Consider the following 27,325-nt stretch of genomic DNA (forward strand, 5'->3'; position numbering starts at 1 on the left):
ATACCCTAAGCCTGTTTATAACAGTTCTATTGTTTTCAATTCAGTTTCACTAATATTGCTGAAGATTATTTCTGATGGGTTTTTTCTTTTTAACTTTTCCATCAGACAGATAGGAAAAGGAGGAACACTTTACACCTTCTTTTACGCCTTTTGTTTACAGAAGTACAAAGAAATGTCAGTTTGAGCTGATAAGGCCATAAACATGAACACAAACACGGCAAGGAATAATTCTGTAGCAACAAAGAAGAACAAGTCAGTTTATTTTGCACATCCCTATGCTTGCACTGACAGAGTTGTCTGAAAGTGAGGCTGTAGCTCCAGCATTTCACTGGCAGGAGCCTGTGTGGAACAGCCCTGGGCAGACACTGCCCTTCACTCCAAGCCCTGGGACAGAAGGGAATACATCTGGAATGGTCAGTGCTTGGCTGCTGTTGCACACAGAACACAGCAAAGCTAAGGTTTATAGAACATTCCGAGCTGGAAGGGGCCCACAAGGAACATCAGTCTGTTGGAAATGATGTAACTTTCCTAACTAATGTTTCATTAACTGTGTTAATTAACTGCAAGCATGTCCACCTGCAGTCAGCATTAGTTAAGTTTCTTTTTCACAGACACTTATTGACACTTTGATCATTAAATCACTGAAACCTTAAGTTTGCTACAACTAATCCTGAGAAGCTCCAATAAACAAAGCCTGAGGGAGTTAAAGACTGGACACATGGGATCTTAAAATTAATTGGAATCTTAAACTTATGGCCCTTCAAAGACATGTTGGATTAACCAGAAGACACAGATGAGATTGAAGCCTAGAAAGCTGGAAACTCCCCATTTGAGAAAAAAAAATTATAAAAGGACTAAAGAAAGTGGGCCAGATTAGCATGAAGAGTGAGAAATCAATAACCAATAGAGCACATAACACTAATTAATACAGAGAATGATGCAACTTAGAACCAATAAACTTTGTTTGCTAAAAATGTGTAAATGAAAAAGTTTTGTGTCTTGGGTTGACGTGGAAGTCAGAACTTGGTCAGCCACACAAACACCTCTTGGTCAAGAATAAAGTAATGCCTTACTCACTAACACTAAAGACAGTGTAAGAGTCTTATTTTTCCCAGCATTTTCAGAGGTTTTTGGTAAAAAGTCCAACTCCCGGCCCTGCACAGGAAACCCCAACAATCTCACCCTGTGCCTGAGAGCACTGTCCAAACCCTCCTTGAGCTCTGGTAGCTTTAGGGCTGTGATGATTCCCTGGGGAGCTGTTTCAGTGCCTGACTACTCTTTGGAGGAAGAGTCTTCTCCCAGTACCCAGCCTAAACCTCCCCCGACCCAGCTCTTGCCCTTCCCTGGGTTCCTGTCACTAGTCACCAGAACAGAGATGTGCTGCCCCTGCGTGTCCCCTTGCAGGAAACCCCTGCAATGAGTTGCAGGAATTATCCTAAATCTTTAAGCGCCCTTAAAGAGGAGAACAAGCTGGGAGAGCTGCACCACTTCTTTCGGGAGGATGTGCCGCGACCCCGCCAAGTGTTCCTTTGACGATCACGTTTCTGACGAGTATCGCCTATCCAACAGGCCCAAGGCGGAGGCCGGCCCGTTCCCTCAGGCAGTGCGGCGTTCCGTGGCGAGGCCGCGGGCCGGGCCGGGCCGGTCACTGTCGCGGGCCGCGTGTCCGGTGCCGCCGCGCCCCCGCGGGGATTGGGCGGCCCGCGCCGGCCGCGGCCAAGCGCCCGCCTACCGGCGCGGCCGCGGCTGAGCCCACGTCCTTGGAACACCTTTAATGAACTAAACCCACGAACACCGGAGAAGAGCGGCGAACGCCCGACACAAGGCTGACGGGCCATAGCTGCTGCCTCAGCCCCCCGCCGGGGAGCAGCCACCAGCTCGGCCTTTGGATCACCAAACACAGGAATTAGGCTTGACAAACAGGGAGCACTGAACTAGGGGTGAAACAGCAAAAATCCCAGTCCATCCTCGTGCCTCACATTGCCAGGAGCTTCTCCAGCGCTTCAAGCATGGTTTTCCATTCCTTAATTTCAGCTTGGAAGTCAGAGTACTTCTCCAGGGTATGCTGGTTCTCCTCTTGTGCCGATTTCCACTTGGCCATGGCTGTCTGTGGAGAAGTCAGTGCACATGTTTTACTAACACCAGAGTAAAGAACAGAAAAGCCAAGTCCTGAAGCATCTGAGCTCTTCCTCCTAAACTAAGTTTGGGATTTCTTTTACCTTGGTTGCTTGTGGAAAATGTAAATTTATCTATGGCCAAAATATAGGAAGTCTCCTATAACAATTATATTTTATCTCTTGGGCTTCTTATCAAGAACTGTTGAACTGAAATTTAATGACTATTTTGGTCTATATCGGTAATTACTGAAGCCACTTGTGCTTGCACACTTCTCAGTTTCCCCAGAGATTACCCAGGGTCACTGCTCTGCAACAGTTTCCAATTTAAATCGAATGCTCTGACTTCCAGAGTAACAACCAGGCTGGTGGATCCCTCTGTTTAAAGGGGGAGTAAGAGTTTCCTCAACAAATGTGTTTATATTAAAAGAGGCATACTGCAGGTTTTCATCTGGCTCACGTGGAGGAAAGGAGAATTGGGAGGAGCAAAATCACCTCCCTGAGGGCCTGGTGCTCACTGCCTGGTTGAGTCAGTCTTACCTCAAGCATCTCCTTCTCTTTTGCAGCTCTGTGACTAAACAGCATCAGATCTTCTGTGGCCTTCTTAGTTAGCGTCTGAAGAGTCAAAAGGAAAATGACTTTTAATATGATGCAAATAAACGTGAGTCCCAGCTGTTTCAGCATCAGGAGAGAAGGGTGGGGGCTCACAGACCCCTCAAAGCCCATTTCAAGCTTTTCTTACTGTTGTCTTTTCCCGGCAAGCACGCATCTCTTTTTCCTCCTCTATGTGGCTACCTGTAAGTAATTCAGGAGGTGCATTAGTGAACCTCAAATATACACATAACTCTGAGAACAAACAGCTTTTCAAAGTGACTTTCTACAGCAAGAAATACTAAGTTAGTTTATCCAGGCCAGGAACTACTACAGGAAGCAGTTCTTTCTCTTAAGCCACAAAAAACTCCCCCAATCCCTGGAATTCCAGCAGTATTCCTTAAAAAAGGAAGCACAGACCAAATTTATTATGAATAGTCACAACAGAGGAAAAAAAAATAACCAAAAACATTCTGGAGAAGGAGTACCAGGATGTAAGCAAAGTGCAAACTCCTTACCAGGATTGATGTTTCTGCTTTCTAAAATCGTCATGCAAGTCTCCTGAATTTTCTTGAGCTTCTCAACTTCATGGACCAGGCTCTCGTTCTCCTTCTTTAACTCCTTTAACTTAAGACTGCCCTGGTTAACACAGGTTGTAAGTGAGGCAAGTTCCCAAGGAGATTTTCTTCTCCTTAGCAATACTGACAATAAAAACTTCACAACACTGTACTTGGCACCAAGAATCAGAAGTTGCCTTCTGTCTCTACCACCACAGCAAATTAGGCTGTTGCAGGTCCTTGCTCCTGCTTTTTGGCAGGATGAATACATTTATTACATCCACACACCAGAGCAATTACTAGAAAAATTTGATCACGGACGAATTCCTTTTAGACAACTCTATCTTTTCTTGTGTACCCTCTCATTTATATAAACAATGCACGCACTGAGGAGCATATAAACATTGTGAAGAAAAGGGTGTCTTATGTCTTTAAGCCACAACATTATTCCCTACACAGTCCAGATATTACCAGGCAATTGGATAAGCTGATCAACCTCCCAAGCTGAATGCAATTCTCCAAGAGGATCAATAAGCATGTGGATTAGGGTGATCTGGCTGATAGTGTCAGAAGCTTTGGGAAAATTTCATAGGAAGTTTCAGAGGCTCTTAAGAAAATCAAGCTGTGAGATGAGAAGAATGATCATCCCACAGATTGAGAGCTGGAAAATAAAGTGAGATTTTACAGCTGTACGTGACCAGGTGGGCCTCCTGCACATGACAGAGGTGGTACTAAGCATGTCCTAGAGAAACCTCTGAGAGCCAGGGAATAAAAGTGCCAATTCTGACTCTAAACCCGATTCCAACAAAACAGATCTGTTTGAAACAGAAGTCCCTGACCAGTCCCAGCTCTCTCAGATTTTCTTCCAGTCCCTGAACTATCTCTGTGGCCCTTTCTTGGACTCTATCCAGTACATCCATATCTCTTTTGTACCAGGAGCCCAGAACCAGACAAAATATTCCCAGTTTGGCCCCCCCAGAGATGAGCAGATGGGAAAACAACTTGCAGAAGAATACAAAGATATTCTAATGAAGACAAGAAAAAAAAGACAATCCTTGACATGACCCTGTGTGGATCAGAATACAGATATTACTCAATGATTTATTTCTTTTTCTCTCCTGTCCTTACCTCTCTTCTTGCTAGTTGTTGTTTGAGTGTTTCCACCAACTGATTCTTGTTTTTCAGCTCTGCTTCTAGTTGGTATCTGCTGAGAGGGCTGTGGAGTTAAAGAGCAAAGACTCAGGGGCAAAAATACCAGTGTTGCTCACCTCCTAATTTCCCTTTGCCCTTTTTTAAGTGTTTGCTTTTGTTTCTGACCAACAGTTTTAATTAGAAAACCTGGCAAGAAAGCTGCACATGGGTGAGAGCTCATCACAGGAGAGCACAAGGACAACTAACAGAGATGGAGGCACATACCGTTTTGCCACTGCCTTCTTTGAAACCGGTTCCACTTTCTTCTCAAACTTAGGCAGCCTTAAAAGAGAGATAAAATACAATTACTAGAAGACTACTATGTTCTTGCAGATCACCAAGCCTGCTAGTTTGACAAAATATGCAAAATAAGCCATCTTTAGGACATCTGCCAAAAAAATCCATCAATATTTTGCTTTGATTTACCCTTGGTTTGCAGGCTTGAAGACACTGTCTGCTGGAACGTTTGAGGCAAAGTGAAGACTGGGAACCACGCTGAGCTCTGGCTCTGATGTTTTGCTGACACATTTTCTCTTTGAAGGAAAATTAATTTGCAATTCTGCAAGAAAAAGACAACTGTGAAAACACCACAGACTAGAAGTAACCTCCTTTAAGGCCTCTTAAGCCTTTAATTTGAGGTAAAGCAGTTATATCTGGCTAGAATGGAGACTTCGAAGTAGAAGTAACTAAGAGCAGTCCTCAAGTTTTACCCAGGACTAAGGGTCCAGAACAAGCCACAAATAGGTCAGGTGTAGATAGTGTTAAAATACAATGACCAGGCTAGCACTAATGAGAGTTTGAAATGATAATACACAATAAAGAAGGTCTCAACAGCAAGCAGACATCATGCCACAAGGTTGCTGTTTAATACTGAAAGCAAAACAAACAGCCCACATGAAACTCTCTTAAGAGATCTCCATATTTTGCTACGAGTGAATAGCTACTAAAATAACATAGAAGACTAGCTTGTTATGTCGAGTTTATTTCTCTTAAATCACAGCTGTTTAAGTATATAAAGCTTTGTTCACTCAGTGGGTTTAGGAAGTTGCTTTTTCTCCCTCAGGTTAAGTATTTTTCAAATGACACATCCAGGAACACATTCACATTAGAGCAACGCGGAGTTTTGGCCAATACAGCCCAGCTCCCGTGTTTTTAACGCTAATCCTGGGTGCCTCCCTTTTATAAAATGCTGTGAAGTGCTGTAAGCAGCATTAAAAGATTTAGAAAAGTAAGAGACTGTGAATGAAGCATCTTTCGCATCAATGGGCCGCTGCCTTCAGCCGGTGGAGGGTACACACAGCAGGCTGAGCGTTAACCTAAGTCCTAAAAAGGGACCAAACAGTGGAATAAAACTTCTAATTAGATTTTGGAACAGCCACCACGTAGCCAGGCAGCGATGGAGCTCCCTAACGCCGGCGCTCCGCTGCACCCCTGGGCCGAACCCCGCCAGTCATGCCCTCCGGGTGCCCGTCCGTGCCCCGCACTCACCTGCGGACGGCTCGGGGCGGTGGAGCCGGGAGTGCACGGGGATGCGGGAGAGCTGCCCGTCCATGGCGGCTGCGCTCCCCTCACGACTTCAAACTGCGCCGCGCCGGGACGGTTGGGCGGGTCCGCGCATGCGCGGGCGCGCGGCGCAGGCAGCGAGGGAACGGGGCGGGGAGGCGCGCGCGGGTGGGGGTTGAGGGCGTGAGCGCCTGCGCCGCTGCTCGCTCGCGCCCCGTCTGCTTCGCGCCGTTTGTGCCTCGCGCCCTCTCTGCCTCGCGCCCCCTCCCTCAGGGGAGCCGTTGGCGGCCATTACGGGGGCAACGGCTGCGCGCGAGGCTCCAGCCCTCAGGGAAAGGCGGAGCGCAGTTCCTTCGTTCCTTCCTTCTTTCCTTCCTTCACTGCTCCCCGCTGCCTCTAACGGCCTCACGCTGTGGTTCGGGCACTCGAGGCCCGAAGATCAAAGGGTTTGTGGCCGTCTGTGCAGACGTGTAGGAGTCAAAAGCTGTGAGGGTGCCGGTGCTGCTGGTGTGTAAGGTACTAAAATTGTCCTCTAATGCCACAAGGTGAAATGAGGCATATGTATAAAATGTTTCCCAACTGAAAGATTTTTGCAGTGTTTGCTAATATGGTTTTCTTAATGCGTGGGCAATCTCCTGATAGCAAAGGGGAGCAGCTCCTTGAGGAGGATGCTGCAGTTCCAGCCTGAGGGTGGCTTTGGCTGCCTAAATACCCACCTAAACGTTCACTATGACAATTTCAGGATAAAACCCCAAAACTGAAACATGAAAAATACAGAACCACACAACTGACATGTTTGACATGTTTCAAACTCTGGCATTAGCTTTAAAAGTCCATGTCCCTAATGGATATTGGGGAGTTGCTGTCTGTCTTCCACAGCACAGGGATAACTTGTGGATGTCAGAAGAATAAATATTTTAAAGATGTATACTTCCCTTTGGAAAATACATTGGGCACTTAAAAGATGAATAACCATAGTGCTCTTGGTAACAATGAAGCATCACACAGATTTTAGGAAAGGTTGTTATAAGCATTTATTGTATGTCAATTTGTAGAGAGAATGTTTTATTTTTCAACAAATAAGGGTAAATAAATGTTTGTTTTCCTGTTTGTTTCTGGTGGAGGGGGAAAAACCCTAAAATTCAAGATTCACCAGATACGTGAATTTTAAAAAGTTACATGTTTGAGGGGAATGCCTTGAGTGGGAAACACTCTGTAAAGAGGACACAACAAAGCACCTGAGTCTGTGGGGGGACAAGGACTCAGTCCCTCAAGGGGGAAATTCACACTGAAAATCTTTGGCAGTATTAGAATTCCTTCAGATAAAACAAACAGAATTTGTTACTGGAAATAGATTTGGGCTGGATTCTGCAGCCTCTTCCATGGTCGGAAGAGGCTGTGTCAACTCAGAAGTCTTGACGGGACTTTTTGTAATATCTGAGCTATTTTGTTAGGGTCTGTAGATCTGGACTTTGCATAAAATAGAAAATTAAATACTTTATTTTTTTAATTCACAATACACTTCACTTGATACCTAGATTTAAAGTAGTTCAGTTTTGGAATTTTTTTTTTTTTTTAAACATGAGCTCTCTTTGTCTGTTGTTAAATACCCGGGGGGCTTTGCCTCATTCATCTCAAGCAAACAAAACCTCATCCATCACCTTGTAGGAAATGACAAACCAGGTTTACTCGGTAAGTCCTGTGAACAGCTGTGAACATGGCACCAGCCACTGGCAGTCTAAGGGCTTGTAGTCCATCACAATGGCTCTCACATCCTCTCACTGGCATCAGATCTGCTGATTCCTGTGAAAACACATGTTTTGCACAGCTGAAATACTAAGAAATAGTCTCATTCTCAGCTCTAGGAGAGGTGGGAGGAAAAAATTCATATTTACAGCTCTGAGGACATCCAGGCTTCCCCTTTCCCTAGCAGCAGCTTTGCTTTCTGTGAGGTCTCAGCTGTTGTAACCGGAACTTTGTGCACTGGATCGTTTGATCCAAACATCAGGCATGTCTGGCTGGCTGTTGGGCAGCACGACCGGCCCTTCATTCCCCAATCCAAAGCGATTTTTCCACGAGGAGCTGTTCTGTTGTGATGCAGCTGGAGAGACATCAAAGACAGTCTCCCTCAGGTCCAGCCGCAGGGTATCTCTCTTCCCGTTCAGGTAACCTCGCTCCGCGTTACCGTAGGAGTCAGACAGCTCTAAGGCATCGGGACAGGAACTGGCTGATTCAGCGAGCTTCAGGCCTTGCTCAAAATCGCTGATAGACGTCTCGCTGGAGATGTTGAGCATATCAAAAGAGCTGCCAAGAGAACAAAGGCATCTGTGAATTTTGTAGATGTCAGCAGCAGGGAGAGGGCTGTGGTCTGAGGTATAATCTGACTGCTGCTGGGCAGTGTCACTGGAGCACTGGGATTTATTGAGCTGCCCTTCTTCTTTCATGCCAGCTGGCTGGATGTCGTCCAGCCCAGACCCATCCCATGCTTTTAGACCATACTTTCGACAGCGACAATCTCGACAGAGTCTCTCCCTGTGAATTTCTGTTTCTGAGGTGCTGTGCTTGTAAGGAGAGGAAGTTTGCAAGGCGGGACACTGGCACAGGCTGACCTGCTGATCTCCAAGGGTGTCCTGCAGACTCTGTCTCTCTCTTTCTAGGGAGGGGTGCATTCCCACTCGAGGGCATCTGTTGTCTTCAACTTGTATGTCTTCAGAGAGCACAGAGGGCCGGTTGGACAGCTTGCTTGTGGAAGTGCTGTTGTCAAAACTGTCGCTGAGTTTCCTGGACAAGGGTTGGAGCTCGTATTGCTCGTTTGCAGTGTTAGACTCCTGGACCTTCCGCAACCGGTTTTGCTTCTCGCTGCCCCCACAGGCAAAGTTTCCATTCGGCCCAGAGTCATCAGAGTAGTCTTTCATGGTGTGGGCACAAGGCCAAAGGATCTGCCCGCAATTCTTCTCCGGGCCGAAGAAGCAGCAGAGTGACTGGAAGAAGAGGCTGGCAAATCCACAGCTGATACAATTGATCATCATAATGAATATCCCCAGCTTCCTGTACGCCAGGACCGTGGCAGGCAACATAATGACCCCTGCAGAGAAGAGAGCAGAAGCTGCCATGGCTGTGGCACAACTCATCTGCTTCAGGGAAAAGGCCACTCGGCTCAGGCGGTCGGAATGGGGGCACAGGTGATAGGAGATGCAGTAGTTGACAGTGAAGTCAACAGAGAGACCTACTGCAGCTGAAATGAAGAGAGACTCCACTGCGTTGAGCTGCCACTCCAAGAGGACCAAAAGGCCAGTGGTTACCAGGACGGTGCCTGCAATGGCAGTAACGGAGAAAACACTAAGGAGAACGTTCCAGGTTGTGAGCAGCAGCACCACGAAGGAAATGGCTATGGAGAGCCCCATGACTACCATGGTTTCTGTGCTGAGACTGTGCTGGAGGTTGTACAGCTCTAGTTTACTGGTAAACCATCCGTTCTGAAGCCCCACAGGGGCAGTTTTCATTTCCTCTGTTATCCAGAGGCTGATTTCCTCATAGAATTGTTTGGCTCTGCTGTAGTTGAAGGTATAGTGATAGATAGTTTGAAACTGCAGCACTAAGGCAGCAACATTTCCCTCCCCATCAAACCTGAGGCCCAGATCATATGTTTCTGCCCCTTCCCTGCCCTCTTCCAGGAGCATCATTTTGATGCAGTGCAGGAAGACTTCACTTCTGTAAGGAAAGGAGAACTGGTTACAGCAAAGGTTGAAGCTGTGGTCTCGCTGGGAGCACTGGCGACTGTTCATCCACCTGAGGAACTCCTCCGTGAAGCACACAGTAGATTTCTGTTCTGCATCAGGGTAATAGAAAGTTTTGTTCTTCACTTTTTGGCAGAATTCGAGGAGCCACTTCTGGGCATCAGGGTTTTGGATGGTGAAGGTGGTGTCTGTCACTAGGGTGCCGTTGCTTTTTGGATTGAAATGGTCCCCATTATCCACGGGCAGAATGCCCCAGACTATGGTGACGGGCATACGCTGCCCTTCTCCGTGCTCCAGCCTCTCAAACATGAACTGGTGGCAGTACTCGGAATCGTACCTCTCAAAGGGATGGCTCAGCCTGAACACTTGGACGGATGATGTCTCTAGAGTTGGGAGTTTGAGTTTGGGGTTGGAACAGGAAATGTAGGCACCTCCTATGGCTAAGGCAGCAAACCAGCAGATCCAGATGTACCGAAACTTGATGACCCCACAAGGCAGAAGCTTTTCAAAGAGCAGCTTGGAGGTTTCAGACAGTGTGTTCTGGAGAGCCCGAAGGATGTAATGGACAGAGAGAGCGACTCTCTTGTGGCTGCTGTTGTTCCAGTAGGCTTCTGGCTTGTAAATGCAGGTTGTTGCGATGTAGCGCTCGTAGAGCACGGCTGAAGAGGGCAGCCAGGTCATCATGAAAACCAGGTTCACCAGCACCGAGGTGCCCATGTAGACAGCAAAGCAGCGGATGGCTGTGATGTTGCTGATGTAGCTGGCGTAGAAGGCAGCACCAGTTGTGAAGCATGAGGCCAGCATGAGATAGGCAAAATGGTGCATGGTTTGACTCACCCACTGAGCAAGCCCAGCGGAAGGGTTCTGGCTCTTGCTGAGGTTCCACAGGTCGAAGAAGACAAAAGTGTGGTTGGCACAAATGCTGCTGAGAATGATGACTGCTGTCAGGTTTACAAAGGGGAAGTAGGTGAATCTGAAGGCAACCTTGTACAAGAAGTAGGAGATCATCAAAGAACTGACAACAGCGAGCAGGACCATCAAGGTAATAAACACTGAGCGTAAATAAAAAGAAACACATAGAAAAATAGCTAATATTGCCAGGACTGGATACTTAGTATCAAGTAAAAGATAGTGCTGGAATAGTTTCTGTTTAAGGCCCAGGTCCATTCCAGTGATAGATGTGTAGTTATCAAACAGATCCCAGGTTTCAAGGTTGTCTAAGTAGATCCCCATCATAGATGCACCTTTTCTTGTAGGCAGGAAAAGCAGGCTGTATTTGAGAGAGGGCACTTGGTACTCCATTGTCTGGGGACTGAGAAAGTCCCTGTCAACCAGGAAGTGAAGCAGCTGGTAGATGGCATTGAAGCGGGTACATTTTTCTGGAACTTGGGCACACTGAGAGTGTTTCTGTCTGGCAGCTTCGGGGCCTATGCAGGATGGAGTGAGAACACCTCGGTGGTAGTCTGGAGCACAGGCACGGAGGAGGGCGAGGGTGTGGGAGATGTCTCCTTGAGTTATCTCCAGACATGAAGACCTGTTGTACAGGACAGCAATGTAGTTCCCCAGGGACCAGCTTGGGCAGCATTCGTTGGCTTCAGTGCGCTGGCAGAGGTCTCTAAAATGCACATGGGAACGTATCTGAAAAACATGAGGGGGCATCAGGTCAGACCCCCTGTTGCAGTCTCAGTGTTCCTTACTCACTGCAGTAATTCTCCTCTCCTCTCCTCTCCTCTCCTCTCCTCTCCCCTCTCCCCTCCCCTCTCTTTTTCCCCTTTATCCAAGCTGTGCCACACATCCCTGACCATCCTCCCAGGGACAAATCCCAAACACCAAAGTTTTGGAAAGTTAGTAGCCTTTTGCAAAAATTAAACTCTGTCTGTTATTTATATTTTATAACTGCAGATTTGAAAATTTGGCTCCTATAGCAAATACAGCTCATCCAGTTAAACTTCCCACTTCTAAAACTTGCCACCAGTCTCCAAGCTGGTAGCTCAATTTCTCTAATTATATTCTGCTGCCCAAAATCCTCAGCAGCTTCTGATGGACACCTTTGGCTTCAGGACCAGCTCCTGTTCAGTCTCCATTTATTCTTGTTTAATTTGCAACTGGCAGGTGGGATCATCCCTATATTGCCAAGTAGGTGAAATGTTTTGGAATCCTCCAGATGAAACCTGTTGCATAGCTGTTTTTTTGTGTGGCATCCACTCAGTAAGACATCAAAGATTGCAGCAGACAGAAAAGAGACAGCCTATACATGTGTTCTTCCTGCCATCACTGACCTTGTCTTGTTCCATTTGACACATGGACTGAATTGCTTGCAAGTTCCATAAGCTCCCAGCAGTTGTGGACATAAATACTAGCTGGGAATAGCTCTTTTCTGAAATAAAGAAGAAAAATCATAAAAGGATTAGGTAATGAAGATGAATCAGCCAGGCTGTTTGGAGCAGACTCCGTCTTCACAGAAAAAATAAATATATATCTCTGTCCATAGGACTGCTCTGGTGGGCTCCCTGGAGGGAAGCAGGTCACAAGACAGTAGTGAGCATGTGCCTTGTGTGACCTCACCCCTGCCCCTTGAAATTGGTCAGCAGCATCAGGGCATTTTCAAAATAAATGTCAGCTTGCCTTTTAGTGACTGCTGGCATCTGGTTCTGCATCCCTAGAACAAGGGAGAAGCTTGAGCTCAGCCAAAACCCCCCAAGGATCTGCAGATTTGGTGTGTGACTTGTTTCAGAGGTGGATAGAAGGCAGGGAAGAGAACAAAAATATCTTAATGCTGTTCCTCTTCCTTCTACTTAGTAGTGCTCATTTTGGGACAAACTGGGGGGGTGTTGGAGTTTTCTGTTTTTCTCTCCAGATTTTACTGCCATGCACATTTTTCAAGAAGAAAAGAAGGAAGAAACAGGGAGGGAGAGGGAGGAGACAAAGGAGAGGGAGCAGACAGCAAGTGGGGCATACGCTGTTTTTCCAGAGTATTCATTTTTTATATGGGTAAATGGTGAAAACGTTGGTCCTTTAATGTGTGCTTTCAAGGTATATTTCTAAAGGGAAAACAAGAAATATGCCAAAGAGTTAAGAAGGAAAAACAACTCTTCAGAATTTCTGGACCAGTCTTTTCTGACCACTGAGGTATGAAGTGCTGGGAGGGCACTGTCAGAGCTCTTACAGGTGGAACTGCACGCCCTGCTTGATTAGAGCAAATTCAGAATATTCCCTGTGTCCTGAGCTCTGACAGTTCTGTCAATTGAGTTCTGGGTGTGCAGTATTTACTGCCTCATCAAGATTTCAGTCACCTGGGGGACCACAGAAGAATCCATCTGCTCCATAGATGGTTTCCACCATTCTCCGTGTCCTCGCTGCTTGTTCTCCCTGAGCAGCCTTCTGTCCTCTGCCAATGCCAAGGTCATCATAGCTAGCAAGAGGGCAGATTATTGTTAATAACTATGATTATTATCAAGAGAGTGTCTGGCTGGGACTTACATTCGCTGACACACTGAATTACATTGCCAGACACAGCAATAGAGAGCCTAAATCCATTACAGGCACAAGGACTTGAAACCCTCCAATGCTTTGGTTGCTTTTAAGCATAGGATGTATGGAATTTGCATAGATATTTTGGACTGTTGAATATGTGACTTTACAACCAACATGTTCCTCAAATCCCCCAAACCAAGCTCAAATACCTTTTCTTCTTGGCATAGGGAGAAAGGGAAAGGGTCTTCTTGTAGCCTGTATGGCTCTTGATATTCCTCCACACAATGAGCTTCCTGCCAATGTCAGTGTCCCGTGGCTCGAAACCCTGCACCAAGGAAAAGAGCTTTGTCACAGCTCCACTTCAGCTCAGCTGTCCTTAGGCCTCCTCCAACGCATAGAAACTGTATGAGACTATCACTGCATCTTGGAGAGATACACAAATTGAACTTTCCCTGAAATACTGCATCCCAGAGATAAGAGAAAAAATATGAATCTTTTCTCTTTCCCTTTCCCTTTCCCCTTCTCTTTCCCTTCCCATCAACAATGGCTACAATTATCTCTCCCTGATCTCCTAAGAATTTATCCTCCTTTTTAAGTGTAGTAGTTCCTTACAGAAATGGCACTAATTTTCCTTTTTGTGGACAAACTCTAGTGTATTCTTATTTTCTCAAGATTCCTTCATGAGCCAGAGGCAGGGATGATTTTAGGGAATGTGGCATTCCTCATGGAAAACATTCCATGTGCACAGTACTCAGAACAGGGTGTGCTCTCCAAAAGCCTCATGCACAGACTGTAGGAGCCAAAGCCAGCTCCTCTAACCAGTATCTGCCAAGCCTAGCTATTCACTGTGGGCAATCCCAGCCTTCCAGCCTTGGAAAGGGAGCAAAGGGAGCAATCCCAGTTTGTGTTGGCAGTGTCTCCGCACTGGAGTGAGGGCACTGGTGGGAGTGCACAGCATGGCTGAGGGATGAGCATGGGCTGTGTTCTGCCTGTGTGTCAGGGGCAGCTGTGCAGGACAGGCACATTCTGCTCATCTTGGAGAGATGATATCACTGGTAGGGCATGGATTTTCCATACATTCCTATTGATCCCTCAGCTGTAAGGACTTACCATTAGGGGTTCTGAAAAGTCAGGCAGATTCCCAACCAGCAGCCCAGCCACGGTGCAGATCGCCACCACCACGGAGCACAGCACCAGCACGGCCAGCGGCCACTCCGCGATCAGCTGCGAGTAACTGCAGTCAACAGGAGGAGAAAAAATGCAGCTGGTGAGATGCTTCTGCTCTGAGCACAAAACCTGCTGCTGAGCCAATGAGCTGTGAGTAACAGGAAGGAAAAAATCAGGGTCTCTGGTTTGCACAGTTATTTACTGTGAAGCTTGGAGGCTCTAGTGCAGCTATTAATGAACATATTACACCTCTAACTGGATATTTGCAGCCAGCTCTAATTAACTCGGGTAATTACATTTTGCCTCTCTGCATTTTCCAGCTTTTTCAGTCAGAAATAATAAAAGCCAGACTCTTGTGTCCTCGAGCAAAATGAAGCTTTAAACATTTAAGTTCAAAGATTGCATTTAGAAAGAGCCTCTTAATTTCCCCCACATTGTGCAATGTCAGCTGGTGGCTGCAACAGTTTAGGCTACAGATTTCCAAACAGGACCCTGAGAAATCTTTGGATAATTCTGATGAGTCCCTGAAAGTAACTGACCCGAGCAAGCCCACTGTCACTGGTCAAAATTAGTGTATTTAGACACTGCTCTAAATTCATACATGTTCACTAGAATACATTCAATTTTAATGATGTATCACAAAATTTTGATGACATCAAAACCCTTCCACGGAAGCAGCTTACTCTGGCCCAAGCATTATTTGCCAGTTACTTTTGTTCTTAAGGAGCTTGTGTAAAATTTTCTATCCAAGTTCTGTTTTTCCTTTGGGACAAACTGTCTCCCATATATCATGATCTATCAAAGTTACTCTCCCACATTTTTTACCAGTGCAAGTTTTACTGTGTCAAGATTTTTGTCTTCCTCAGAAATTCAGTTGAGATGTAAGATAGCAGAATAGGTTCCTGCTCTGGTTTGGCAGGTTAGTTCTTTTGTGTTCTGATGTACTTCTGAAATACAAGAAATTCTTTGTTCAAAAATAGCTGACAAGTCTTTGTGAAGGGAAGTGAAATAGTTATGAACTTTATTTGAGATGGAATGTTTCTCCCTGCCTGCTCTTTTTCCCCTTTTGCCTGGGACTCCACCACAGCTATTGCATAATTAGAAGTCATCACAAGCACTTCAAACAGCTTTTCACACGACTTTTGATTTTTTTTTAATATTGCCTTTTTTTTTTTCAATTTACAATTGCCTTATCAAGTTTGTTTTCATAGACAAAGTCTTTACTGTGAAAATGAGCAAAACTGCTCTTTACTCAGTAGAGTACCTAATTTCTGGAGGCTGTTTTAGATATTTCCATGTCCAATTACCAGAAAAGAAAGAACAAAAAAAAAATCAGCTGTAGTCTCTCATGACAGAAGGTGCTTATCCAAACCATCCAGAAGCAATAGTTTATAAAAGTCAGATTTTAAACAGAGTAGAAAGCAATCAAATTACTTTAATTTTAATAAATGTATTTAAAATTTTCTGTCTTTTGTAAAGATGAGTTTATTTCATGGATGGACTCTTTATTTCTCATCTGATAGGACAAGCTGGATTAATCTTACACACACACATACACACACATATACATATATATATATATATATATATACACACACAGAGCTGCATATAAAATTATTATATATATATATGTATAAAGCTATATGGGTTGGAGCCAGGCACCTGCCCAAGAACAGCTACTGAGACAGCGTTACTATTCATTAATGCAGGTTAAACTGAGCTCACAAGCAAATGGAGATTTTTCCAAGGAGTGAAAAGCCCCAGGAGCGCTGACCTCGCCTCTGGAGCTGGGCCTGCTGGGATGTCACCAGCAGCAGCACTCTGCTTCTCCTAATAGCAGGACAGGAGAGCACTGATCACAGGGTACAAGGACAGGAAGCTTTTGCTGTTAAACATACCTTTTTGGCATCCTGAAAGCTTTGTCATGTCTGCAGACAGAAAGGAAAAAAGATGTGTTCATTTATTATTTTCCTGGGAAGCTCAGTGCTGGGCTGATCCCTGAGCAGGTTAACCCTTGCAGTGCTGTGAGCACCAAGGTGAACCAGTGCTGACACAGTTTTGTCTCTGTGTGAATTAGTTTAATGAATAATAGAGCCTTTTCCTCTCCCATTTTAACCAAACAGGATGGGAAGCCATGTAGTCACTCCTCATTTTGTCCCTCTCAGAAAGCCCAGAGTACTGGGCATTAGCAATGCAGTCCTATAGAAATCTCATTGCAGATCTCATCCATTAAAATCTCTGGTTTAAGTGCTTTTCCTGCACTTCCTCAAGTGTTTCTTGACAAAAGCAAACCTCTTTTTCAAATCTCATTAGCTGGGCTAGCAACAACTATAGATAGATAGTTTTAATTTTCTGTTTAGCTCACCAAAAAGGTGACTCTCATTTGTTTCCTGGGTCCCTCCAAAGACTGTCTTTTCAGGCTATAAGAGGAGAAAGCCAGTGGAGCTGCTAAAAATATTTTATTTGTATTTTCTTCACAGAGGAGCATTTGTCACTCCTACTTGAAGGGCTCTAAGAGGGGAAATAAAGAAGCCTTCCCCAGGGGATCCAAAGTTTGTTAATGAATCCCTGAGGACAAGCCTTCCACCAGCATCCTGTCAGAAAAGCTGCATCTTGTTGGGTCAGATATCTCCAGGACCTTTTGTTCTGCTCTCTCTTTCTGCACTGAAACATCCCCTTGAAACATGGCCCAGTCTGGCACCGCCTTGGCTTGGTCACAGCTTCCAGATAACTGCTCCCACCTCCTTCTGTGGCTGTGCCAGGCTCTGCTCAGCCAGTGCTCCCTCCTCCCCTCACCCTCCTACACTCCTGCTTAAACTGGGAGAAGGTCCTGCTGCACTCCAATTTCTGTGTTGGGCAGATGGTCCCCCCTCCTTGCAGCAGCCAGCTGGGGACCTTGAGGCAGCTCATCCTTCCTAGCCTTGTTATGAGTGGGAGAAATGGAAAAGCAGTGGAGGAGAGCTCCCTATGGCAGAGTCACTCCGGGTGGCTCATGTAAGAAATGAAATAAAACAAAAATATGTTTTGCTCGTCACACTAATGCTCTGTAGATTCAGGACAGAAAGGAGCAGAGCAAAAGCCTCCCCAGATTATCAAAGCGAGGTCTCTCTCCAGCAGTACACTGCCCATCCTGTGCTAATTCCCTCACAATGGCTCTTCAAGCAGATTTGCTTGGATTAAAAACCTCATTTTGGCATTATTATGTTATCACTTTTCTGACTGCTGGTGCTGCACACTCTGCCAGGGATTTACAATCCAGCTGTGCTTCCTACTTAAATAACCTGTTACAGAGGACGTGGTTGGCAATTTTGTTGATAGCATACAAGTGAAAAAGGATCCAGAAAAAGGATCCAGGAAAACAATTCAGAAAAAGGACCCAGGCTTCTTTGACTGCAGTTCCTCTACACAAACACAAGCAAATTAAATCCTGTGTAAATGGCTGGAAAATGAGACTCTAAAGGGCTTTTGTGCCTAACACTGCAATGCTGTACACAGCCAAGAAAGGAATCCTGTGCCATCTTTTATATGGATTCAGTGGCTATGGCTACAGCAGTGAATGGATCATGATCTCTTGTGCCAAGAGTGGACCCTAAAAGGCACACTCAGGAGGAAGGATGGTGCTGGCTGGAAGGAGCTCAAGTTGTAGCTCAGGCTGTTGTTACCCAGCCACTGCACACAAATGGATTCTGTCATGGACAACAAAGAATTGATACACTGGTTACTGCCCAGCCTGGAAAGCCAAATAATGTTCCTGCCTTTTGTATCTCTCACTGCTCAGCTGTAGCCAGCGCTTATTACCCTCTGCTGCCACTCCCTTCCAGCACTGGCAGCAGCTTCTGCGGGGGCAGGAAAAGAATGAACTCTGTTCCCACCACTGAGAACTCTGCCAAGATAAAGGACTGGCAGCTGGGTGGCTGGGAGTGCAAAGAGAGAAAATACAAAGGTGGACCTATTTACAGCTGCATGACCTAGGAGTGACTGAGTGACCTTGGCTTTATCCAGCCACTCCCTTGAGAAGGAAATCCCACCTCTCCCTGGCACGGGAATGGCAGCTCTCTGTACACCCACACAGAGGTAGAGAGCAAACTGGATCCTTCCCTGTGTTTTGGAGCAGCTGCTGCCCCAAGCTGAAGAGCAAACCCATGTTTCATCCATCACAGCTCAGACCCTGTTCATCCCTCCCAATTCCCCCCACTGAGTCTGGAAGATGCTCTTTTGAGCCACCCTCCCTCTGCCTCTTACCTGACTGTGACAACATGATGTTGCACCGGCCGCCGCTGCCCAGGCGACCACTGCTTCCAGGGCGTTTCCGAGGCCTCGTGGTGGGAAGCTGGCACAAGATCACCACTGGAAAGGTGGGAACACAGCACGGGCCTCTCGCCATGCCCAGGGAGCGAGGGCAGGCTGTAGCTGCCTCGGGACTCCTCCTGGTTGCAGGGGTAATACGGGTGGTGCTGCTGTGAGTCCTGTGAGCTTGATGGCACCTGGCCATTGGACTGGGTGGAGACTGGCCCAAGCGTGTGGCTAGAGGAGGGCAGGTTGTCTTCTCCCAGCCCAGGGGATGCAGGAATGGGGCAGTGATGGACTGGGCAGATTTTTTCCCAGGAAGTGCCACTGTAGCTGAGCTCAGCATTCCCAATCTCTGGCATGGCAAGGCAGGTCTGGCAAGGTCCTGCATTTTGCTTTTCCCTATGAGAGAAATGAAGGGAAAGGTAAAACTGGAGAGGTTGAAAGGCTGCACTGGGGAGTCACATCCCAAGAACTGGAGATGCTCACAGACCTCCCACATAACACAAATGTCAAACCTCGCCCACTGTATCCTGTACCAGGAGTCTGCCTAAGGGCTGAACTGGATTATGCTTTTTATAAAGACGTCCATGACTCATTCAGGGATCCCAAGTAATGGAGAATCCTGTAATCCCTCCTTTGTGTGTGTTGCTCCAAATGTTTGAAAAATTGGGTAATATCCCGCCCAAAAATTCTCCGGAATATTTCACTGTGGCAGGGGTGTCCTAACTCAGGACCCAGAGAAATTACAGAGGTCTGGACAAACAGAAACCAAAGGAATCTGCATGTGAAGAAGCCACTCAATTATCTGCACTCCTTGGGAGGATTAATTAGCGTGATTGCTCTGCAGGAGGACTGGCACTGCTCCATGTTGGGTCAGCAGGAGAGTGAGTCATCCCTGGCACTGACACAGCTGAGCAGTGAACCTGAGGGCTGTGACATCTTACAGGGCCTTCAGCCTCCAGCCTGGCACATTCCTTAATGGCTCTGATGTCCTGCATGCTCTACTGGGCTCTTCAGGAACTTTTTTAGACACACATGGATGACAGCAACAAATTTTATTGGTCTTACCTTGTAGGAAGGGGATGGACTGGGATCTCTATAGATCCTTTGAAACTTGACTATCCTCTGGCTGCTGAATTTACTTAGACAAAATATTTGCAGACTTCAGTTCCCAGGTACTGAGTGTCTGCAGGATACACTTTCTTCTCTCCCAGGAATGTAAAACATTATTTCATTCCTATAGGTCTTGATTTATGGAGCCTGAGACGTTTTGCTAGCTTGGAGAAAGTTTGAATAATACTTTGAGGGATTGCTTAGTATGTGTGACACCAAAAACCCCTTCACACACAATAGACTGAGGTCCTTCTGACCCCAAAAATTCTTTAGGAATTACTGTCCCAAGAGATGCAAACACCAGCAGTTTCTGGTCCTTGTTCAAAGCACGTGCCATGGTCCCTTACAGCTGAATTATGTGTCTTGCTGCAGTGCCTGGCATCCAGGATTAAAAAGGACAAACAGTTCAGGCCAGCCAGAATCACAAAGTGTCTCAAGTCATCAAAGAATTATGAGTGTTGGAGCAATACTGCAGTGAGATGAACTTTAGCCTAAGGCACCTGGTGTGATATGGGAAAAAAATGAAGGTAAAAAGTTGGGGAAAGGATGTTTTTTATATTTTGTAGAGTCCCTCTCATTTATTTTTCTCACACCATTGGAAAAGGGCAGAATTTTAGTGATTACATGTCTCTGGAATTGCACCCAAAGTTAACTGGCATGAGTTTATTAAAGACAAAAGAATCTGGAGAATACTATTAGCTCAGTATTGCTTGAAAATTGCTATTTTTTCCAGAAAGCAGGACATATTGGCCTTGGCAGTCTGTGCTGTGTACTTTCCAACACCAGCTGAGTTTATCAACACTGATAAACTAGATTTAATGATTGTACAAAATGGGCTTATTTCATTAAAATCATTTCAGCAGAGTCATGTTTGTGGTAGCAGTTAAATCAGTGCCCATGTGGACACTCATGGCCCAGGCATCACACGTAGCTTCACTTGCACATTGTACCAGTCCAGGGACCAGTAACAGAGAAATCTTGCCTGATTAACCACCATGCAATGATACATTTAGTTTCTAAGCCCAAATAAAGCTGCAGCAGTTACAGACACAGATAGCACATTCCTGGGTCCTGACTTCAGAAGCCATAATTGATGTGCAAATGCAAAGTAGCTGGAAAGAAGTTGGTGTCTGTGCTGAAGCAGGTGTCAGCAAACCAGCAGACAGGTGTGTGCACACGCCTTATCTCACCTCAGTGACATAAGGTTGAGATAAGGTTGTCCCCAGCAGTTCCAGTGCTCATTTGCCTCTAAGCTGCAATCAAGGTACTGGTAAGACTTGAGCTGGTTCAATGCAGCAAGAGGGAGAGCAGCTGGCAAAGCAGAAGCTCCTGAACTGTGACAATGATACCCTAGTCACCCACAGAACTTGTCAAATAACATCAACAATAGGCTTGAAGTCCTTGCTGTCCTGTCCCAGGTGGATTAGTGACAGGATTACCCGGCCTTTCAAGCATGTGATTTCTGTTAGAGCTCTGTGTAAAGGTAGTTCACAACAGGAGATTCCATACTTGTCATATATGAGATTACAAATGCAGAGCCAGCAAAGCTGCTCAGGAGATGCAATCTGAAATCTTGTTTGGGGTTCTTACAGCCCCATCAGAGCCATCCCTGCACAGGGAGGGATTCAGGTGCAGCATGGGGCAGGAGCGCTGCAGATAGACCAGAGAAAGATCAGCGTCTGTGGCAGTCAACACATAAAATTACACCTTCAATTAGTCATTGCACTTCTCTACTAATTATAGTGGCAACCTGATGGGAGGATGCTAAACCACCATGTCCCCTACAGTGCTGGTGAGCTGCAGGGGCAGAGGTTGTTTGGGACAGCTGACCTGGAGGGTCCTTCAAGCCACACTCTCAAGCTTTAAGTGTAAATCATCCCGCACTTCCCACGTGTCCAGTGACTTGTTGTGGTTTGTAGTTTTGTACTGTGGGGAATTTTCATCAGAGAGCTGAGGTCATGGTAGTGTTATGGTTTGACAAGGTCTAGACCTTTTCTGACTCCCTTTTTGTTGCCTCTAAGTTACTCTTTTTCCTCGACCTTGATCCCATTGTTTTCCCTAGCTACACGCTTTAAATAGGTGATGTTCTCCTATAGTGTATAATAATTCATAAAGACATCGCTGCACTGACATCTTGTGTTTTGGTGTCCCTACACCTGTACTGTATTTCAGATTTTTTTTTTTTCAAAGGAAAAGCAAAATTCTTATCCCTTTAAACTACTGTATCTGCACACTAATCTAGGACCAGAGGCTTTTCATGACTTAATTAGCCTGTCTGCCTCATCTGAGGGCAAGTATGTGACACTGGACAGAACAAAAGAGCTTTTACAAAATACACTTTGAACGTGGTCAGGGAGAGGCAGGAGACCATGCAATAACAAATTCTTCCTCCACAAACCCCTCGGCTACAAAACCTCCTGGTAGGGAAAGCAGATGCCAAACTCTTGGATATTGCAGATTGCCTCCGGGTTTTCTGCACATACGTTGGTAACGTTGAGTCTAATATTTCACACAAAATCACACTCTCCTTGTTTTCACATCTTTGCTGTGAAATGCTGTCAAGTTCTGCTCTTCCTCCGCATGTCGTTTCCTAACTCAATCCCTGACCTGCTCAGTGACTTCAGATTCTGGAATAACTTTGGCAAGTTTGGATCATTAACTCGTGACTTCTCTCCATTATCTCTTTCTCAGACTAAACAATTACAGCTCTGTCAATCCCCCTCCGGATATGAGTTCCCTTATGCTCATCCCTCTCCAACTCCATGACGATGTGACCTTGGCTATCCACAATCTCCAGGGAAACCTGGAGCTTGCAAATAATGATGGGTTTGGATAATCACTGCTGGCAGCTCAGCAGAGTTCGAGTCTCCACTTGCTGCTCTCCCAATTAGCTGCAGTGCTGGTGAGCTTAACCTTTGGTCTGCTGAGGTCTGCACCAGACACGTAGGCTGCTCCTTCTTTGCCTGAAACCATGTCGCTATTACTTTTCTGGGCCCACAGGATCCTGAACTATGTTAGAAAAATGTTTCTGGGGATTTTTGATGTCTGTTTGCTGTCAGGCATGAGGAGAAGAGGGCAGAGCACCACAATGGACTCTGCTTGCCACGCTGACACTGACAAAGACTTCCATTTTTAAGATTCATTTGCACTCTGGACTGTGTCAGATATTTGATATCTTTGGGATTTAATGGGCAGAAATGGTGTCTTGGCTGCAGAAAAGCCTACAGAGCCAGCTGACAGCCTCCATTTTCTTTTCCAGGCTCAGCTGGATGCAGAGAGATGCTGGGAAAGGAGAAAAGAAGGGGTATAAGGGAAGGGATGGACTAGGGTTAACTGCTCCTGTTACCCACACCAGTGAGCTGTGTTGCTCTCACTGTTTGCTTCCCTGTCTCTTGTCCTGAGATGTCTAGACAGAATAATAATCCAATTTGTGGACCTGCCCAAGCCATTCTGAGTGCAGCAGTGCTTCTCTGAGATGAGTACTAGGGCACAAACACCCCACATTATGTGAGGGACCCAGCAAAAGGACTGGAGCTTCTTCCCACAAGGAAAGAGAGGGCCAGGATTTCTAAGGAGACAGTTTTCTGCCATTCCAGGTCTGCAGGGATGTTGAGCAGTGGTGGGATACAGGGTCTGTGGCAGGAGCCAAGGGTGTATGCTGTCAGTCCACCCCCCTGGCAGGGATTGTCTCCCTTTTCCAGAGACCAGCATCCTTCTGCCCCACAGAGAATGGCTGCAGGACCTGGCTTTAGGCTTTAGCTGCTCACTCGGCCCTAGCAGGGTGGTTTACTGGGAACAGGCCATGTTGGCTTCTTGCTCCCAGCACATTCCCCTCAGCATGGTTTCGTTCTGCAGTACACAGAGCCAAGCTGGGGTGGAGGAAGCTTTGCAGGCAGCAAAACCGTAGCATACGGTCGCCTTCCTTTTCCCAAGCAACTCCAGTTTTTGGCTCTCCCTGGTCTTGCTGTCTCCCCAAGCCACAGCAGCAGGAGAGCACATGAGGTTCTGAGAGGGTAATAGGCCGAAATATGCAGCCTTTTGCAGGAATGGCTCCTTTCTCTTTTTGCCTAATTCCACACTCATCACCAAACCCATTTCTTTAAGCACTGCTGTTTTTTTTTTTAATAGATCATTTCCCCCTTTGCATACTAAAGAGAGGATCAAGAAAGAAGCACTTTGCATATGAAAGATGGGAAACACCTACCGAGTGAATGGAGCTGTCTGATGCCTGACTCAAACTACAACTTCTCCTGTTGCCAGAGGAATCTCAAGGGGGAACAAAAACAAGGAGAAAAATGGCAGAAGTCCGTACCTTGCCTACAACCAGAGCCCTTTTTCATCAAGAACCTTTGCTCAAGTAGACATTAAGTGCCACAAATTTTCATTCATTAAAAAATAAGCTAGTTTGTTTCTCTATCACCTTTTTTCCTTCCTCTAGCAGAGTTTTGTTTGCATATCAGCTGTACAAGTGTTCCCCAATGAAAAAGAAATACGAATTCTTTCTGGATTAAATCCATGTGCTATAGGTCAGCTTCCATCTAGACTAATAGCTTTTTCCTGGAGAGCTGCAAATGACTTTTTAAGAATGTACTTTTATAATGGAATTTAAATTTCTCTTTGAACATACCACCAGCAAAACTGCAGTGGAGCTCTTGAGAAAAAGAGCTTTTTTCCTTGTATATTCTAAGGAGATAAGAATGCCCTTTCCCTGGGATTAGGCAAGGGTTCATTGCGTTTCACTGTCACCTCGTTATCTAGCTCCCTGTCTCCCTGACAGGGAGAGACAGGCACTCCTGAGCAATCCATCTCCTCCTTTGGCTGCGGCAAATCCTTGTGCACTGAACAATTCCTGCAGAGTTCTTTTGTTTTGCTTTTTCAGTCTAGCAGCAGGATCGTGCATACCCTTGAGAAGACCTACAGTTTTTTTGTTAGTGAGACTCCTGAGTATGTTAAATCATCATGAAAAATTAATGAGACTGCAAAACTCTGCTTCCCACATAGTCTGCCAGGAAAAGTTTAGTTTTATAATCCTTTCCACTGACTCCTGCAAACAGCCTTACCTTTACGCCAGGCAGCTGCTGCTGCTGTGGGTACAGGTGTTTGTGCTGGGATAGAGCCAGACACGGAGGGCTCAAGGTTCTCATCCAGCCTTCAGTGTCAGAACAGCTGTCTGCACTGGGAAAATCATGTTTGCTAAGCCTTGTTTTGAAGGAAAAAAATGAGTGAAATGGAAAGGGGAAGGAAAAGAAATCCCCACCTTTGTGTCCCAGGCTGAAAGAGGCCAGGAGGAAGGTGGTGTTTTCTGACATCCGTGGTTTTTTGCTGATGAGGTGAGCCTTAATGATGAAGAGCCTTGGCTAGAGCAGAAGGTGGAGACCCCAGAGCAAAGACTGGTTGAGCAACAAGGGTGAAGTTCGAAATAAACCTGTGTCAGGTGGCTTAACTCTCTCTAACTTCCCTCTTGCAGGCTGCAGTGTTCATTTCAAGACCTGTCTGAATGGCCAAGGAGTACTCAGACAAGCAAAGAAAATGGCTCCAGCAACAGCTTGGCACCTATTGAATGCATGAGGTCTAAATCAGAGCTGGACTGTGTGAGAGTTGCTGAAGACTGAGACCCACAGGCACAGCAGCCTCTGGCCGGGGACATCAGAGCTGTCTGATGAGCAGTGAGTGCCCTGTCAGTGCTCCTGGGCGGGTGGGGCTCCCTCAGTGTGAATATCCTGTACCAGACAGAAATGGAACCCTTGGGCTTTCAGAAAGGATTTGTGTGCTGCTGACCTCGGGGTGTGCTCTGTCAAGCAGAATCTGAAGAGCTTAGGTCTGTTGCCTTGGTCTAACAAATGCCAGTGTATTTGTGAATATGGGATGGCTCCTTGCCCATGATTATGGGCTTGTTGATATTTCCAGAAAATGCTGATGATTGTGGCTGCTAACCTGGCTTAAGACACCAGGTAAGGGAGCATTTGGCTCAGGGGGATGAGGGATGTGGGGGTTTATGGGGGAGATCTTTGGACTGAAACCCATGTTTGCCCACAGCTGAGTGCAATAAGGCTCTTTCTGAAACACGCTGAGCTTCCCGACAATAGCTCTCCCGTTGCTGCAGAAGGGAGAGCACACCATGTTGCAGGATCGAAACCTGCGGGGAGGCCAAACCAGGAAGCCCCCCCTGGCACGACCATGGTGTTCTTGGCCCCAGGGCAGGAGCAACCAGGACCCCGGTTGGGCAGTGCACATCGCCAGAGCCGAATCGCGGGTGGGCAGCTGGGCAGGCAGCGAGGCACTCTGTCTGCACCCCGGGTGGGAGGACGGGACACACCTCGTCGGGACTGGGGAGGCCCTGGTCCCAGGAAAACCCGGTGACACCGATCACTTCCACACACAGAACCGGGGGTGGCGGCAGGGCGGCAGTTACCACCCGCCGGGGCACCGGCTCCGCGCCCCTGTCCCGATCCCGCAGCTCCTACCTGGGCGAGGCGGGGTCGCGACCGCGACGCGTCCCCTCGGGCCGCGGCTCCCGGGGCGGCGGGACGGGCGCGGTCTCCATGGCCGGCGGCGGCGGGCGCTGTCCGTGCCCGCGGTGCTGAACACTCCGGAGCGATGGTGGCGGTAGCGCCCCGGCGCGTCCCGGCTCTGCCCGGCTCGGCTCGACTCGGGGCGGCGCGGTTCTGCCCGATTCGGCACCGCTCTTACCTGGCCCGGCTCGGCTCGGCTCGGCTCAGCGCGGCTCAGCTCGGCTTTGCCCGGCTGGGCTCTGCCCGGCTCGGCGCGGCGCTTGCGCGGCCGCGGAGGCGGAGGCGGGCCCGGCGCGGGGCGGGGGGGGGGGGGGGGGGGGCACGGGGGCGCAGCCGCCGGCACCAGGAGAGCTGCGGGGGCAACTGTGAGCCCCGGGGCCAGCCTGGCTGTAGGGGATGGGGCTGAGCTTAAGGTGCGGAACAGGAGCTCGGGACACCGGGCATCCTTTGGGCGAAAATTCCCTCATCCCCGCAGTTGTGCTCCTGCTTAGCTCGGGCTGGAATGCGCCCAGAAGTGCTCCTGGCCTGTGTGGCAGGTGCAGGGCAGCCTTTTGAATTGCTGACTTTTAGAAGCATTAAATAGGTAAATGATTTTTTAAAATAGATGGATTTTGAAACAACTGAATTGAAAGCATGGAGAACACAAGGAAGTCAGGCATGTCCACCTCCTTGCAGGATCCTTCGGTCCTTGTCTATCCATACCATGACATTGCTCTGAGCTGGGTGGTAGCCACATGTGTCTCTTTGTACATGGGGATAGCTTCCCACAGAGCTGCTGGAATGTGGCTGCTCCTTCAGTAGCTGCTCTCATGCCAATAACTATGCCAGTGACTACTGTAGGAAGAGTTTGGGGCTTTCTCATGGTTGTGTGTATGGCCATGGGAATGACAGCGACCTTCTCTGCCTTGTCATCATCCTTTATGTGGCTGTGGGGATGTCTGTGACCTTCTCCTTCCTTGTAGCAATGTCTGTGGACCTCACAGTGGCAGTGACCTTCTTTCTCATGAGGGTGGCATCCTTTTTGCTTCACACACAGAGAACAGCTGAAGCAAAAAGGGAAAGTATTAGAGCGGAGA

General features: G+C 47.0%; 2 protein-coding genes across 2 annotated transcripts; both read right to left on the bottom strand.

Annotated features, from left to right (window-relative positions):
- Positions 1-1,775: 1,775 nt before the first annotated feature.
- KNSTRN (kinetochore localized astrin (SPAG5) binding protein) lies at positions 1,776-6,045 on the bottom strand. The gene is made up of 8 exons (XM_041469641.1): positions 5,942-6,045; positions 4,880-5,012; positions 4,679-4,735; positions 4,391-4,478; positions 3,224-3,344; positions 2,857-2,909; positions 2,655-2,729; positions 1,776-2,107 (listed from the first exon to the last, which is right to left on the bottom strand). Exons 1-8 carry the CDS (start codon positions 6,003-6,005, stop codon positions 1,976-1,978), a joined length of 723 nt encoding a protein of 240 aa, XP_041325575.1. The 5' UTR covers positions 6,006-6,045; the 3' UTR covers positions 1,776-1,975.
- A 1,864-nt stretch (positions 6,046-7,909) lies between these two features.
- Positions 7,910-26,281, bottom strand: DISP2 (dispatched RND transporter family member 2). The gene is made up of 8 exons (XM_041469630.1): positions 26,202-26,281; positions 18,577-19,023; positions 16,233-16,262; positions 14,278-14,401; positions 13,377-13,492; positions 12,987-13,105; positions 11,973-12,070; positions 7,910-11,331 (listed from the first exon to the last, which is right to left on the bottom strand). Exons 1-8 carry the CDS (start codon positions 26,279-26,281, stop codon positions 7,912-7,914), a joined length of 4,434 nt encoding a protein of 1,477 aa, XP_041325564.1. The 3' UTR covers positions 7,910-7,911.
- Positions 26,282-27,325: the final 1,044 nt, after the last annotated feature.

Source organism: Pyrgilauda ruficollis, unplaced genomic scaffold (genome assembly GCF_017590135.1).
Source record: "Pyrgilauda ruficollis isolate IOZ18807 unplaced genomic scaffold, ASM1759013v1 scaffold239, whole genome shotgun sequence".
Lineage (NCBI taxonomy): Eukaryota > Metazoa > Chordata > Aves > Passeriformes > Passeridae > Pyrgilauda > Pyrgilauda ruficollis.